This window comes from Phlebotomus papatasi, chromosome 2, assembly GCF_024763615.1.
Source record: "Phlebotomus papatasi isolate M1 chromosome 2, Ppap_2.1, whole genome shotgun sequence".
Classification (NCBI taxonomy): Eukaryota; Metazoa; Arthropoda; class Insecta; order Diptera; family Psychodidae; genus Phlebotomus; species Phlebotomus papatasi.
The window spans coordinates 38,112,868-38,127,315 of record NC_077223.1 but is presented as its reverse complement, the minus strand read 5'-3'; the positions used below and the strand labels follow the sequence as shown (position 1 = coordinate 38,127,315).

At 36.4% G+C, this 14,448-nt stretch overlaps 1 protein-coding gene across 1 annotated transcript; it reads right to left on the bottom strand.

Moving 5' to 3' along the window:
* Positions 1-11,508: 11,508 nt before the first annotated feature.
* Positions 11,509-14,388, bottom strand: LOC129800941 (uncharacterized). The gene has a single exon (XM_055845685.1). It carries the CDS (start codon positions 14,386-14,388, stop codon positions 11,509-11,511), a length of 2,880 nt encoding a protein of 959 aa, XP_055701660.1.
* Between the last annotated feature and the right edge of the window lie 60 nt (positions 14,389-14,448).

Here is a 14,448-nt window from a genome sequence, read left to right as displayed (position 1 = left end):
TGTTTTGTCAAATTAACAAGACAAGTTTGTAAAAGGGATGTTCTTCCATACAGAATATAGAAAAGTTTTGTCAAATCGGCGGCCAACTGGATCTTGTTAAAAGTTTGTCAAAAGGGTGTTTTTCTATATAAAATGCAAGGAATAGTTTTGTCAAATTGGTGAATAACATCCTTTTGACAAAATTTCAACAAAATCTGTTTGTTCGTTTAACAAGACATTTTTTTTCAGAGTATGATCTAAAACATGATCAAAAGAACCCTGAACAGTTCCTTTTTTACTTGTTTAGTGCAAAGTTTTTCTCATTTTAGATTATAATCGTTATTATCATTAAATTATTATGGCATTAGCACACCTTTTAGATCAGGAAAATTGCATGATGTCGATATTCAAATCCCTTTCTTTCCCACACGCTTCGCATTTGTCTATCTCATTCTTTCGCGCTCTTCTTCTTCTTCTTTTTAACATCACAACGAATTCAATTTAGATCAATCGAATTTGAAGTGTGAAGGAATGACATAGACATGCAAAATGTGAGGGAAAGAAAGAGATGTGAATTTTGATTTGATGACACTTTCCTGATCTAAAATGAGTTTCGCAGCCATTAGGCCATTTTTAGCTCGGTATAATTTCATTAAATTAAATTTCGCATCTCTTTCTTTCTCAACAGATTTTCGTAGGTTTGTCACACTCTTTCTGCCTCAAAATTTGACTGAACTAAATTTAATTCGATGTGATATTGAAATGAAGAAGAAGAGTCAGAAAGAGTAGAATAGACAAATGCAAAGCTTTTAGGAAAGGAAGGGATGTGAATTTCGAGTACATGAAATTTTCTTGTTCTAAAAGGTGTGCCAGGGCCATTAAGGTTTAATTGTAGAATTTAGGGTGGTATTGCGAATATCATTATATTAACCTTACTGTAAACTGTGTTTACTAGAAATTTGTCATAATACTAGCGCTAAGTGTTATAAACTGTTATACTACTAATACGAAATTATGATACAACTATGGACGTTTTTTCAATTTGTTTTTAAAGAAGAGACTACTATCCTACTTATTATGAGCATAAAAACAAAAAATAAAATATAAAATAAAAAAATATTCCAAATATTTTAGAAATAAAAATAGATTTTGGTCTAAAACTAGAAAAATTTATCAAGACATCTCAATCAAACCGAACAAAGTTTTATTATCTAACCGAACACCATTCCGATGATATATGGTCGAAAGTTAAGTAATATTTCTAGCAATAAATTAATTTTATGACTGTGGACAGTAAATCAGGAAGAAAGTGTCGCAGATTAGGCATTCTTAATGCGAAGAAAAATATTCTAATTAAAGAACATGCAGAGAAGAAGAGGTGAAAGTGAATAAAATTTCAGTGGAATCAAACAAATTGGCTCCCTGGAAGCGAATGTAATGGCATAAACATGTCACCATTAATCATCGATCTTGAAGAATATCAATTCTGTGGAATTTTATTACAACCCTCCACCCGAAAATGATTGTTGACGATTTATCTCGAGATTTTACACATATTCCCAGTTTCAGAAAATGCGATGGTTGCCTCTCTGGAAGGAGAGTATAGAAAAGAATTATTATTGCCTCGCCTCGAAAAAGGTGCAGCCTAGAGAGTCAATATAGTACCACTATTTCCTTAAATGAATAGTTTTCTCAAATACAACAAATGTGAGAAATTCGACAGAGAGAGTGCGAGGAAAAAATGTGGATATTTTATTAGTTTGGGTCGCATATCTTCCACCAGCAGCTGTTTTCAATTTTTTTTCTCCATTCTCAACTTCTAACACCAACATTTTTCTGTCTTCGTGCTGGATGGTTTCTTTTCAAAACCAAGGCATCTCAGTCACACTCCCGAAAAATCTTTGAGAATTGATGCCTGACTGAGACACAAAAAAGGGATTTTTTTGTCAATAAGACATAGAGAATTTTAGTGGATAAGGGAAATAGAGATATAAAGGGGCTGCTAAATCGTGAAATTGCTGAAAGGAAAAAGAATTTGGAATAAGAACTGCCAATTGCTAATATACCTACCAAATTTCCGGCCCAGCAAGGACACAAAATACTTAAAATCATCTATCTATTTGTAAAGAGAAAAACATTCGAATAATGGTTTTGCAATTTAGGTAATTTTTTTTTTGTTAAAATCACAATTTGCTCACTAAAAGCCTTGCTTTTCCGAAATTTCGTTGATGTTAGAAACATTGAAATTGAATTACGAATATTCAAACTAAGTTTTCGTCTAATATTGTGAAAAATTATGAATTTTTTTCAACGGTGGTTTACCCAGTTGTTTGACTTGGCCTGACTCAGGAACCTTTTAGACACCATTGATCCCCAATTCAGTATCTCTAATAAATTAGGATGTCTATTGTTTTGTTATTTATTATTATTGGATTCGGTTAGATCGGCGGAGAAGAAGGGCCTTATGGACTCAATTTCATCGGATTAGCTGATTCAGCTAATATTCTAAATTCTCGCTGTCGGTCCATCAGAGTCTGGTTTGGCTTTATTTCGTCGAAGCATAAAGCTCAAGTCGTTCCCATCCTTGCGAACCAGATAACAAATCCATTGGACTCTATTGAGACGTATTTGCTTGATGACACTTACCTCTCGGTAAGGCTTATACACCACACGATTGCATAGGCCCCGGACCGGATTCGTCCCTATTCATATAGAAGTTCACAGAAAAATCCTCGAAACCTTCTGTCAGACGCAATTAAGCGGTCTGGATTCTATATATTGAGGGCCTACGTTTCAGGAAAAAATGTATGGGGGCTGTTAGAATCATACTCTTACACAATGAGTTTTATCTTTATGCTCAAGTGTCTGAACTAGACTACTCTTGAGAAAATAGCGATTGATGGCTTTCACCAATATTTGAGAAACTTTCAAAGTTTTGTTTTTTTCGATATCGAAAACTTTTGAATTACTAAATTAACACTAAACCTACCAAGACCGGTTAAATTGAACGGTTTAAAAGCCTTTTAAAATTAACACATATTTAAATGGTACAAAGTCACTATAAAACTTTATAAATTTCTTAATATATGCATGTAATATTTTTCAGTTTTTATATTTTAATTTTTTCCTCTTTTCCAAGAAAAAATTGTGGAGTATCCTACCTAATCGCGGTCTGTCTTTTGACCTAGCACGCTAGGAAAATCGACCAAAAGCGGTCGGTAGGTTTAGTGTTAAAAAGCTGTCCAAGCAACTGCTCAATTTATTATGAGTGAAATATAATGGAAGAAAATTATTATAAGTCTCATTGCTTTAACTTTCTCTACAATAAGTAAATATTGACATATATTTCGAGTACTCACAGTCGAAATTTACTGAAGCAAAAAAAACATTCAAAGATAGGTTTCTTTGCCGAATTTCGAAATGTCTCGAGTGCCAGCATGAGTCAGTAGGGGAGACTAGGGCAAAAAGTCACAAATCGAAAAATTCAAAATTCAATATTTTCCAAGGTAAAAAAGATAGCGGCTCAATTTTTTTTCTATAGATAGCCTCCATAGACCTTCTTCAATGTCGTAAGTTTCTTAAAATTCGAAGAAGGAATTTAGAAAATAAAAAATATCGAAATTTTTAGCCCTTGTTTTTAAATATTTTCCTTGCAGAAGATAACAATCATTACCTACTTATTTTCCAAATTTGATGCACTGGTGAATATTTTCTAAATAATTTGGATTCTTTGAATACGAATCCGCTATCTATTTTAGAATTTCCCAAAGGTTCTTTTCTTCAGAAATCCTTTTATTAAAAATGTCCACTTGGGGTAAAAAGTAACAAAATGTGTAGAGCAAAGAGTAATAAAAAGCGAAGCAATTTCTGATGTCCTACAGTGAAAAGAAACGTCAATGCTATGTGTCGCCTCTTGTTGTTTGTATTGGTCAAACGATTTGCAGTCTTTTGTGTTTTTTTTTCTAAAATAGCTTGAAAAGCGCCTGTTTGGTTTCTCACTTTTCTCGCAGAGAAAACGCAGTTTTATAAAGCTGTAGATGAATAAATTTTCTATGGAAATATGTCCTCTAGGTATTTTTTCAAAGTTACGGAAGCCCGTAATGAAGCGAATCAAAATATGACAATACCCCATGTCTGATACTATTTGCCCCAGCATTTTTGAGAATTTTCACAAAACTACCTTTTAGAAATCGGCTCGATAAACGTATTTCCTTACAAAATAGAGGAATATTACTTTCACAAAGTTGTACAGCGGTAAATCTCCTATAAAACTGCGCTAATTAGAAATTTTTGAAGCGCTCGAGCAGCTTGTGAAAAAATATCCGTTTTGTGACTTTTTGCCCCAGTCTCCCCTATTCACTTTTTATCTGTCAAATTATTAAATATCTTCATAATCACTATGAGTATCTCTTTGACTGCTAATTATTGTGGTTAAAAAAAAAACAATAACTTTCGTGAATTTTTTGTTTCAAAATTTATTTAAATTTTTCGGAATATATCTTTTAGCCAAGACACTTTTTGAGAATAAAACTCTCATAAGCCACCTAGCAGAATTGCCAAAATGTCAAATTGTCTTTTGTTTATCTTTTGAAACCGATCTTGGAATTTTTCAAACACCGGCTGTGAACCCAATTCATATGGCAGGTCTTATCCATACAATTCCAAGTTGATTTAGAACTGCTATACTCTTGAGAGGTTTGTTCTCGAGTTAGTTAGGAATCCTGACATCGAGCTTTATGGTTATTTAAATTTGATGGACGTCCGACATGACGTTCGGGTATAACATTTATTTATTTTTATTAAGTTTTTTATCGAAATATTACGCCCAACGCACAACAATTTTTTTAGTAAACATGTTTTTTTATATTTCAATGAGAATGAGTGAGGTTTATGTCCAGCGCACAATAACTTTTATTTGTAAATATATTTTTGACATTTCAATGAGAGTGAATTAAAGCGAGATATTGTCATATCGCTCTCTCTCTCATAGGGAATTTTGAAAATATGTTTACAAACAAAATTTATTGCGCGTTGGACATTATTCTCAACGTACAATAACTTTTGTTTGTAAACATGTTTTCAAAATTTTCTATGAGAGTGAGCGAGATGACTAGATCAAGATCTCACTCACTCTCATTGAAATATCAAAAACATGTTTACAAGCAATAGTTATTGTACGCTGGTCATTACTTGGCAGCATTATTATTATTTTAATTTTCTTGATTATTATTTTAATTTATGAAATTATTTTTCTTCACCAGAATTTGTATTAGTGATCAACCTCTTGAAAAGAGTGCAAAGGACAAGAATAAAAGGAGACATTTAGAGGTTCCCTTCAATTGCAATAATCGTTTCAGGATTTTTTTGGCCCACAGTGAGAGTGTTGAATGAAGAACTTCGCCTCTTTTGAAAGCAAGAAACAGGTGACGACTTGAGGCAAAAACACATCTTTCTCCTCGAAAAAATATTCCCCAAATAGCCAATTTGACTCCCAAGCAATTGTATAGGATCAGAAAAAGAGTGCTCTTGTATGTTACATGCTTTCATTCGTCTTTCTCATCTATTTTCGGGTGTGGAAAATTTAAAATCCCGTATAAGTGGATTTTCTGGCTTGCATTTTGAGACATTTGGCTTTAACAATTCACGAAACAGTCTTGACACACAGACACTCGTGGAGGAGAGCCGAAATCCTTGGAATTATTAATGCTTGGCTCTCAAAAAGGGAGCTTATTTATTGTCGAGCCCTTGAAAGTTATGAGGGTGTCTCGAAATCGTCGGGTTCTTGTTGTTTTTCCAAATGAGATCCCCGATAATGGTGAGTCGGGGACGAGCAGACAATTAGATTGGTGACTGTTTCTCCTCTTCAAGCAAGGACTTGACACTCTGCCCTTTTTTTTCGGAAAGTACCCATACCCTCTTGATTTGTCTCCGTTGGCGAAAAATACAATTTTCATAGAATGTTAAAGTATTTTTTCTGGAGAGGCTGAAAAATAAAAATTGTGAAATGTCTTTAGGCTGTTTTTGGGTAAATACACCAATAAAATACGTCCAAAAAAACCCTACCTCCAAGAAATTTCTTCAATCTACAAAATTTGGGGTACTGTCTAATTTCAAGGAGGGACGGGGGGACACAGGAAGACTCTCCCACGACTAAAAAAAATCCATTTCCCGCGAGACACAAAATCACACACAATTTCATCGTGCTACATTCCATAATAAACTGAGACACTCAACAATCTCAGTCACTGTTTATTAAATATATGTTTTTTTCTCCCTCAATGTTTGAGAAATTCTCGTGAAAAATTATGACGAAATACGGAAGTGCGGTGGGTGGAAATATGTATGGGAGGGAAAAAGAAGTGTCATAAATTAATTTTGGAACTGGTGCTCCAACTGCAAACCAACTCGCCAGACAACATGCCGGGACTTGATTCTAATTCAACGTGAAAGTGATTAAAGTGCTATACGTGAAAAGTTTTGGAAAACATTCCAAATGCACCTAAAGTTTGATGGAACACGCAAGTTATACACCAATTCTTAAAGGTATGGGAAAAGTGGGAAAATTTTAGAAGGGAAATTCAGTTGGAAGTGTCATGCGAACCATGTTAGCCATTTGTAGATCAATGCAATCCTTCTAAGAAACTCTTTAATTGGATCTAAAACATTCAGTGTCTGACGCTCTCTACAATTCCGATTTGACTCTTTATGTCTCCTGAACACCCTTTGGATCAAGAAAATTTCATTAAAACAAAATTTCCAATCGTATTTCATATGTCTATCCAATTTTTTTCCAATAGTTTCTTGTGAGCATCGTAACAAATTCAATTTAAATTTGATTACGAATGGATTAATTGAACATGCAAAATGTTTGAAAAACAGGGATATAAATTTTGATTTCATGATGTTTTGATATAAAAGATGTTCCAAAGGCAATAAAGATCAAAAGATAATCTATAACCAAATTTTTGATTGAACTGGTTTTGGGCATGTACTGTTTAACAGTTTTAATAACTTTATAAAAACTAAAGTTTTCTCTAGTGATTTAACCCTTTAAGGACGAGAAGCTTTCCGCTGAGCGAAATTCAGCGAAATCAAGTTTCCCTCGATATTTTAGCCTAAATAAGAGATTTACGGTTAAAAAGAAATTTTCTTATCCATAGGAGTCCTGGAAAACTATGGGTCATATATGACCCAATCGTCCTTAAAGGTAAAAAAGCACAAAATTTTCTAGACGACTAGTTTACTCGTTTGCTCTGTTATTTTTGAAAGATAAATAACTTGAATATATTTGTAATAATAAAAAAAAATTAGAGTACGAGTAAAAATTAAAACGATCAAAAATTATTTTAAGAAATCTCATTCAATTTTTGGTCTCAAAGACTCTTGAAGGCTTGTACACAAAAACAATAATTTTTATGAAAAAAATGTATTATTGTTTACTTCATTTTTAATTTTTATGATATTCATTGAAACTAATTTCGCATATTGGTAAGGTAACACAGAGATAAATGTCACATGCCTCACAATGGTCTTATAATCCTTTTTTCTGATAGCACCATGTGCACCTTAGTTTTCTTCGAAACATGTTTGATGGTAATGGGTAGGTGCAATGTTGTTTGTCTCTGGGAATTTAAGACGTACAATTGCACATTGCTGTGGATCCGGAAGTTCTTCCGGAGTTGATGCGTTTTCGACGAAGACTTCAAAGTCCACTTCATCCACGCCTTGTTCCAAATATATTATGTCGCTTTCGTTCAGGACAAGATTGTCGGCATCATCGCTATCTTCCGGGCATAATATGTGGATGATTTCGGGTTCATTGATCATGATTTTTTTTTCCATTTTTGAAGTCATGTACAAGAGTAAAAGGTTATGAATTTACAACATATACGCAGAAGTATCTTATAAATTATCAAAATATTACCTTCTTCAGTCAGTATTGCACTGGGAAATCTCAGCTAATTGATATATCACACAATATTACACGAATAATTAACTATTTTGCGCACACATAAACAAAAACATGAAACAGTCTAACCTCAAATCTTCGAAAATCCACTAGAGATAGATTCGGTGTTTTTACCTTTATGGACGATTGGGTCATATATGTCCCATGAAAATTATGAAGCTTTCCTGAAAATACCAATAAACTATAATTTTTACTTTGCTGAAAAATATTATGTATAGTTATTATGGTTTCCAGTCCCATAAGAGGTTTTGCTTAAAAAAAAATTAGAAATATTAAAAATTCAAGCACCATCGTGAAAATTTGAAAATTCGTTATTTTTGAGCTCAAATATTTTTTATATAGCTAATAGCTGGAGATTTGCAAAAAATATCCTAGATTCCTACATCTTTCTACTTCGTGATTATGTACAAACATAAGAAAGAAATAACTTCAGGTAGTCAGGAAAAATTATTTTCTTTATGGGACACCGGTGTTCCAATCGTCCTTAAAGGGTTAAAAAAAGTGGCTCAATTTGATTCCATTAAAGGTCTAACGGTGCTATTGCACTAGGATTTTTCACAATTTAATTTTAAATTAAACTCAGCAAATTGAGCATTAAAATTGCGAGAACCACTTGAAATTTTTCATAGCCAGGACACATTTTTGCGAGAAATTTGCTAAATTCAAAAAAATCCGCGCAGATTGCCAGTTGTTTTATTTTCTCATTTGTGATTTTGTTGCATTATTAGAAAAATTAGTGAGTCCAGTGATGAGGAAAAAATTTTCCTCCTTTATGTAGGATACATGTTCAATAAAAATGTGTCGCAAGGTAAAAGGAAGAGATTGTGGGCCAGAAAATGGATCCGAGAGAGATCTGCCCACGGATTCATTGAAAAAATATATGATGATATCGCAACTGGTGATTTTTTTGGACACAACAATTTTCTTCGTATAGCTACTGAAGAATTTGAGGAACTAATTCGCATAGTTGGACCTCATTTGCAGAAAGAAACAACTAAAATGAGGGTGCCTATATCATCTAAAATTGGAATTGAAATAAATAAGCGAAAATCTATTAATTCAAATGATTTTTAATGCAAAATAACGCATAGGAACAATTCATCTGAAAATTAAATTGAATTTACAAATTGAAAAAAAAATCCTAGTGTGATAGCTCGGTAATATATTTAAATTATATCTATATATAGATATATTCGAAAAGGAATTTTTGATATGCACTTTGATAAAACGAGTTTTTTATTGTTTTGTTCTATTTTTTTCCAAGTTTAACCACGCTAGAAGAAACAAAAAGTTCATTGGCCAACCATTATACTAGTTTTTTTATTAATTTTACATTTTGATTTTGATTTAGAAAGTCACTTTAAGTTACTCTGATATTACTTGAATTCGAGCATTCCTCGAATTTCCTTTGTCACTGTATTTGATGACTTATGTACCTGTTAAATATTCTAATAACAATTAAAAGCGCTGTATATAAAAAATAAATAAAAGTTCAATTATTGTTTTACTACAGATTATATTCGTCAACTTTGATATTCAATCCTGGAAAACCCGATGGAAGGAAAGAATTCTTAGGTTTTCTCTTAATTCTAAATGTCTCTCGAATTAAAAGGTAAGTGGAACTCTTTTTTAGATAAAAAGGGAGAAGTGGGGCATTTTTGAATTTGAGTACCTTTGAAATATGGCTTTTCGTTTTTTCCTTATTTTTTTTTAAGGAACTTGACTTTACCATGATATAATTTAACTAGGGATCTCAGTGGCACAATAGGCAAGACTGTTGGCTCTTGGACGGTGAGATCTCTGACTCGACTCTCACAGCTGTGAGTTCGAGTCCCGCCCGGTGCAAGAAACTGAATGTCTGGAAAAAAGACATTTTCACTATGATATAATACGTAATAAAATGCACCGCCTCTGCCCAAAAAAAACTTCAGAAGCATGGAAGAAGCATTTACTACGGGGAAGGCGTTCCTGGGCGGTCTACGATCAGCAATTCTTCCAACACGGGGCACATTGTAATGATTGCATTGTAATAGAAATTAAAGTGTCTCGATACGATCAATAATAATAATAATTTAGCTATACAAACCAAACCATCTGTGAACCTAAAAAAAATCATGATAAGACTCTATTCCTTTTATAAATTGAAAAAAAGAATGTCCATAGTTTCAAAGGTATCCAATGCAAAAGAGCCCCACTTATTCCTATTGCTGTTATTTGCAAATTGAAGTTGAGTTATATCTATAATGTTGTGAGAATTAAAAAAAATTAGATTGTGGAACAATCAATGGATCTTCATAATAATAATATGGTACGATTAGGATTTCATTTACTATTATTCACTCGGTTAGTGGGAAGTGAGGCACCTTTGAAAGTGGGGCACCTTTGAAATTAAGATTTTTCTCCTATATTTAAGTGAAACTGAGCCATATTATAGTGTAATTTAGCTTCTCAGTCTGTTTGTGCAGCCAAATTATATCACGATTAGGCTCAATTTTATTTAAAAATAGATGAAAATCCCAATTTCAAAAGTGCCCCACTTTCAAAGATGCCCCACTTCCTCCTAAAAGATTGAACTCAAAACAATTATAAATTGGGGTCGAAGACAGATGAACGGGGAATGTTCATCTTTAATCCTTAGATAATATCCATCAAACCACAAGTCGATATCTCCAATCATTTAACCTCTAGCCACGAACATATTAAAACAGATAAACTGTTAATTAGAAAACTAAAAATTTTGCGAAATTATTTCCTGTGGTGGCAATGAATCTATATACATATTATACAGTACAAAATCGATGAATTATAATATACATAAACAATGAATTCATGAACACTGGTATTGTATGTTACCTGAATGTAAAGAATGAATGCTGCGTGAATGTTCTGTCTCGTGCGTGAGTTAGTGTGAATGATTGTGGCGTACCTGTATGTAAATGAATGAATGTTGTATGAATAATTGGATGCCTGCGTCACTATTGCTTGATCTGGACTGTATACCTGAAAGGTGATTGAGAGACAATTAGATGGGGCTCGAAGTGCCAGTTTATGGTATTGTATGTTACCTGAATGTAAAGAATGAACGCTGCGTGAATGTTCTGTCTCGTGCGTGAGTTAGTGTGAATGATTGTGGCGTACCTGTATGTAAATGAATGAATGTTGTATGAATAATTGGATGCCTGCGTCACTATTGCTTGATCTGGACTGTATACCTGAAAGGTGATTGAGAGACAATTAGATGGGGCTCGAAGTGCAAAAATTGAGCCCTTCCGCAGACGCCAAATTCTTGTCCACTAAAAACGCTGATTTCTTGATAAACTCAACTTTATTTACTGACTACTTTAATTCACTGGATACTATGAAACTAAATTTACTTAAATTTGACAATAAACGTAATAGATGACTCGGATAATAATAAATTCTTAGAGAGCGCGATGAATCGTGGTCGAATGATGGCGGATGATGTCGTAGAGAGAGATAGATGGGGAAGACACAATGGGAAATTCTGTCGTCCATGTATGTGTGGAGTAGAGGGGGAAATTTCCCAAAAAGTGATTCTCTCACTTCCCGCATCGCGGCTCTGTTGTCGCATGAGCGATAACATCCTGGCTGGGTGAAATCACGATGAGAGATTTCAAGTTTTCCATCGATGTTTCCTTTGGTAGGGGGCAAATCTTGGACAGAGCGCGTTGAGTGATCCCAAGAGGCGTCTGGAGGCTAACTACCCTAACCAAATTGTCATCTCCCGGATGTACCTTGATCACACGTCCAGTTGGCCATCTCAGAGGAGGCAAATTGTCTTGTTTGATGAGGACCAGATCGTTCACTTCTACTGCAGGATTGTCTTTCATCCACTTGTTACGAGGTTGGAGTGAGTGGAGATACTCTCTGTGCCATCTTGCCCAGAAATGCTGCACGATCTGTTGAACCCTCTGCCAGTGTCCAAGACGATTGTTGGGAATGTGAAGAAGACTGGGTTCTGGAATATTCAATTGTGGTGTCTCATTTGGTGGGCCAAGAATCAGCAGATGTCCCGGAGTGAGTGGAGAGAAGTCTCGTGGGTCAGTGGAGAGATCTGTGAGTGGCCTGGAGTTCAGAATACCCTCGATCTGTGTCACCAAGGTGTTCATTTGCTCTTGAGTGAGTGAAGCATTTCCTGCCACTCTGCGAAAATGTGTTTTGAACAGCTTCACTCCCGACTCCCAAGACCCTCCAAATGTCGGGCTGGCTGGAGGAATAAAATGGAATTTTATCCCCATCTCGGCTGTGGTATTGATGAGTGTGTTTTGTCCTTGTTCTGATGTGAATTGCTGCTTCAGTTGATCCAATTCTCGGCTTCCACCCACAAAGTTTGTGGCATTATCACAGTAGATGTGAGATGGAATCCCACGTCTAGCTGTGAAACGTCTCATAGCTGCTAAAAAAGCTTCCAAAGTGAGGGATCCTGCTACCTCCAGGTGAATGGCCCTTGTGGTGAGGCAGATGAACACGGATATGTACACCTTGGGTGGCGCTCCTTTACGTGTGAGAGGTTTCAGCAGAAAGGGACCGCAATAGTCAACTCCCGTGTGTGTGAATGGGCGATATTGACGGACTCTGTTGGTTTGACAATCGGCCATCAGCTGTTCTACACCTCGGGGCTTGACCTTGAAGCAGTTGAGGCATCGTCCTGTGATTCTCTTTGCCACCCTCATTCCGTTGATTGGCCAGTATTCCATCCTCATGGCATTGAGAAGAAGCTTGGGGCCCCCATGGAGTGTAGTGGTATGGAAATGCTGAGCTACCAAATCCGTGAAGTGGTGTTTGTATGGCAAGAGAATCGGATGTTTGTGGTCAAAAGTCGTTTCTGCTCGCTCAATCCTGCCCCCTACACGTACCAATCCCCTGTCGTCTAGGATGGGATGCAATTTGCGAACAGATGAGTCTCTTGAGACCTTCTTCTCCTTCCCTCGGGATATCTCCTGAATCTCCTCTGCGAATGATTGAGCCTGGACAGCCTTGATGATGGTTTCTCGAGCTGAATCCAGCTCTGCAGCAGTGAGAGGGCCACGATTGACGTGGCAGGGTCCCTTGTACTTGTTCGTGATGAACTGTGTGAACCTTCTGAGGATTCCCACTGCCCTCACCAGCCTCGTGAGGGAGGAGTATCTGTCGATGATATTCCAAAAAGGGTTAGAGACATGGAAATGGGTACATACCTTAATCTCCTCAAGATCTTCCGCTGGGATATCTTTTGGTTCGATCTTCTGGATGAAAGGAGGTGGTACGTCATGAAGAATCCACTGTGGACCATGGAACCAGAAGTCATTGTGCAGCAGAACATCTGACTGAACTCCTCGTGAAGCGAGATCTGCTGGGTTGTCCTCTGATCTGACATGTCCCCAAGATGTGGCAGGAATTTCTGATTGGATTTTGATGACTCTGTTGCGAACGAATGTTTTCCAGCGGCTGGCCTCTCCACTGATCCAGTGGAGCACGATGGTTGAGTCTGAGAAGACTCTGATGTCCCCAATTTCCATGGAGAGAGCCTTTTGCACCTTCTTGAGAAGTCTGACGAGGAGAATTGCACCACAAAGCTCAAGTCTGGGAATTGTGAGTGGACTTGTCGGAGCGACTCTTGTTTTGGCAGCTATCAGCTGACAGCTCACTTCGCCGTTGAGGTTAATTGACCTCGCGTAGATGCATGCAGCATATGCATCTTGTGATGCATCGCAGAAACCATACAATTGCAACTGTTTGACGTCATCAAATGGTGTGAATTTTCTTGGCAGACTCAGAGCTGACAGTTTGAGAATTTCCTCTTGATAAGAAATCCATTCGTCCCTGAGCTGCTCTGGGAGTTCCGTGTCCCAGTCGAGATTCTCTTTCCACAGCTTCTGGATGAAGATCTTTCCTGTGATTGTGACTGGAGAAAGAAGTCCCAATGGGTCGAAAACTCGTGACATGTTGGAAAGTACACTGCGCTTAACAATCGCTCCTTCCTTGAGAGAAATCTTAAATGACAGTGTATCACTGAGTGGATTGCACTGAAGGCCAAGTGTAGAAATGCTGCCTCCAGAATCAAATTCCAAGACTGACTTTGTTTCTCTGTCCTCAGGTGGGATTTTGTCGAGAATCTCCTGACTGTTCGATGACCACTTTTTGAGTGAAAATCCTCCTCCCTTGAATAGAGCTACCAATTCCTCCTGAAGAGTGACTGCTTCCTGAATTGTCTGAGTGCCAGTCAGAAGGTCATCGACATAAAAATCTCGATTGGCTACTTCCTTGGCATGAGGATAATTGTCACCGTCTTCAGCCACCAATTGCTTCATGCAACGAGTTGAGAGATATGGCGCACTTGCTGTCCCGTAAGTCACGGTGGTGAGAAGGAATGTCTGAAGTGGTTTGGTTGGATCATCTCTGTGTAGAATCCTCTGCAGATTTTGATCTTCCTCATGCATCCTGACTTGGCGGAACATTTTCTCGATATCGGCCTTGATTGTGAAGTTGTATTGACGATA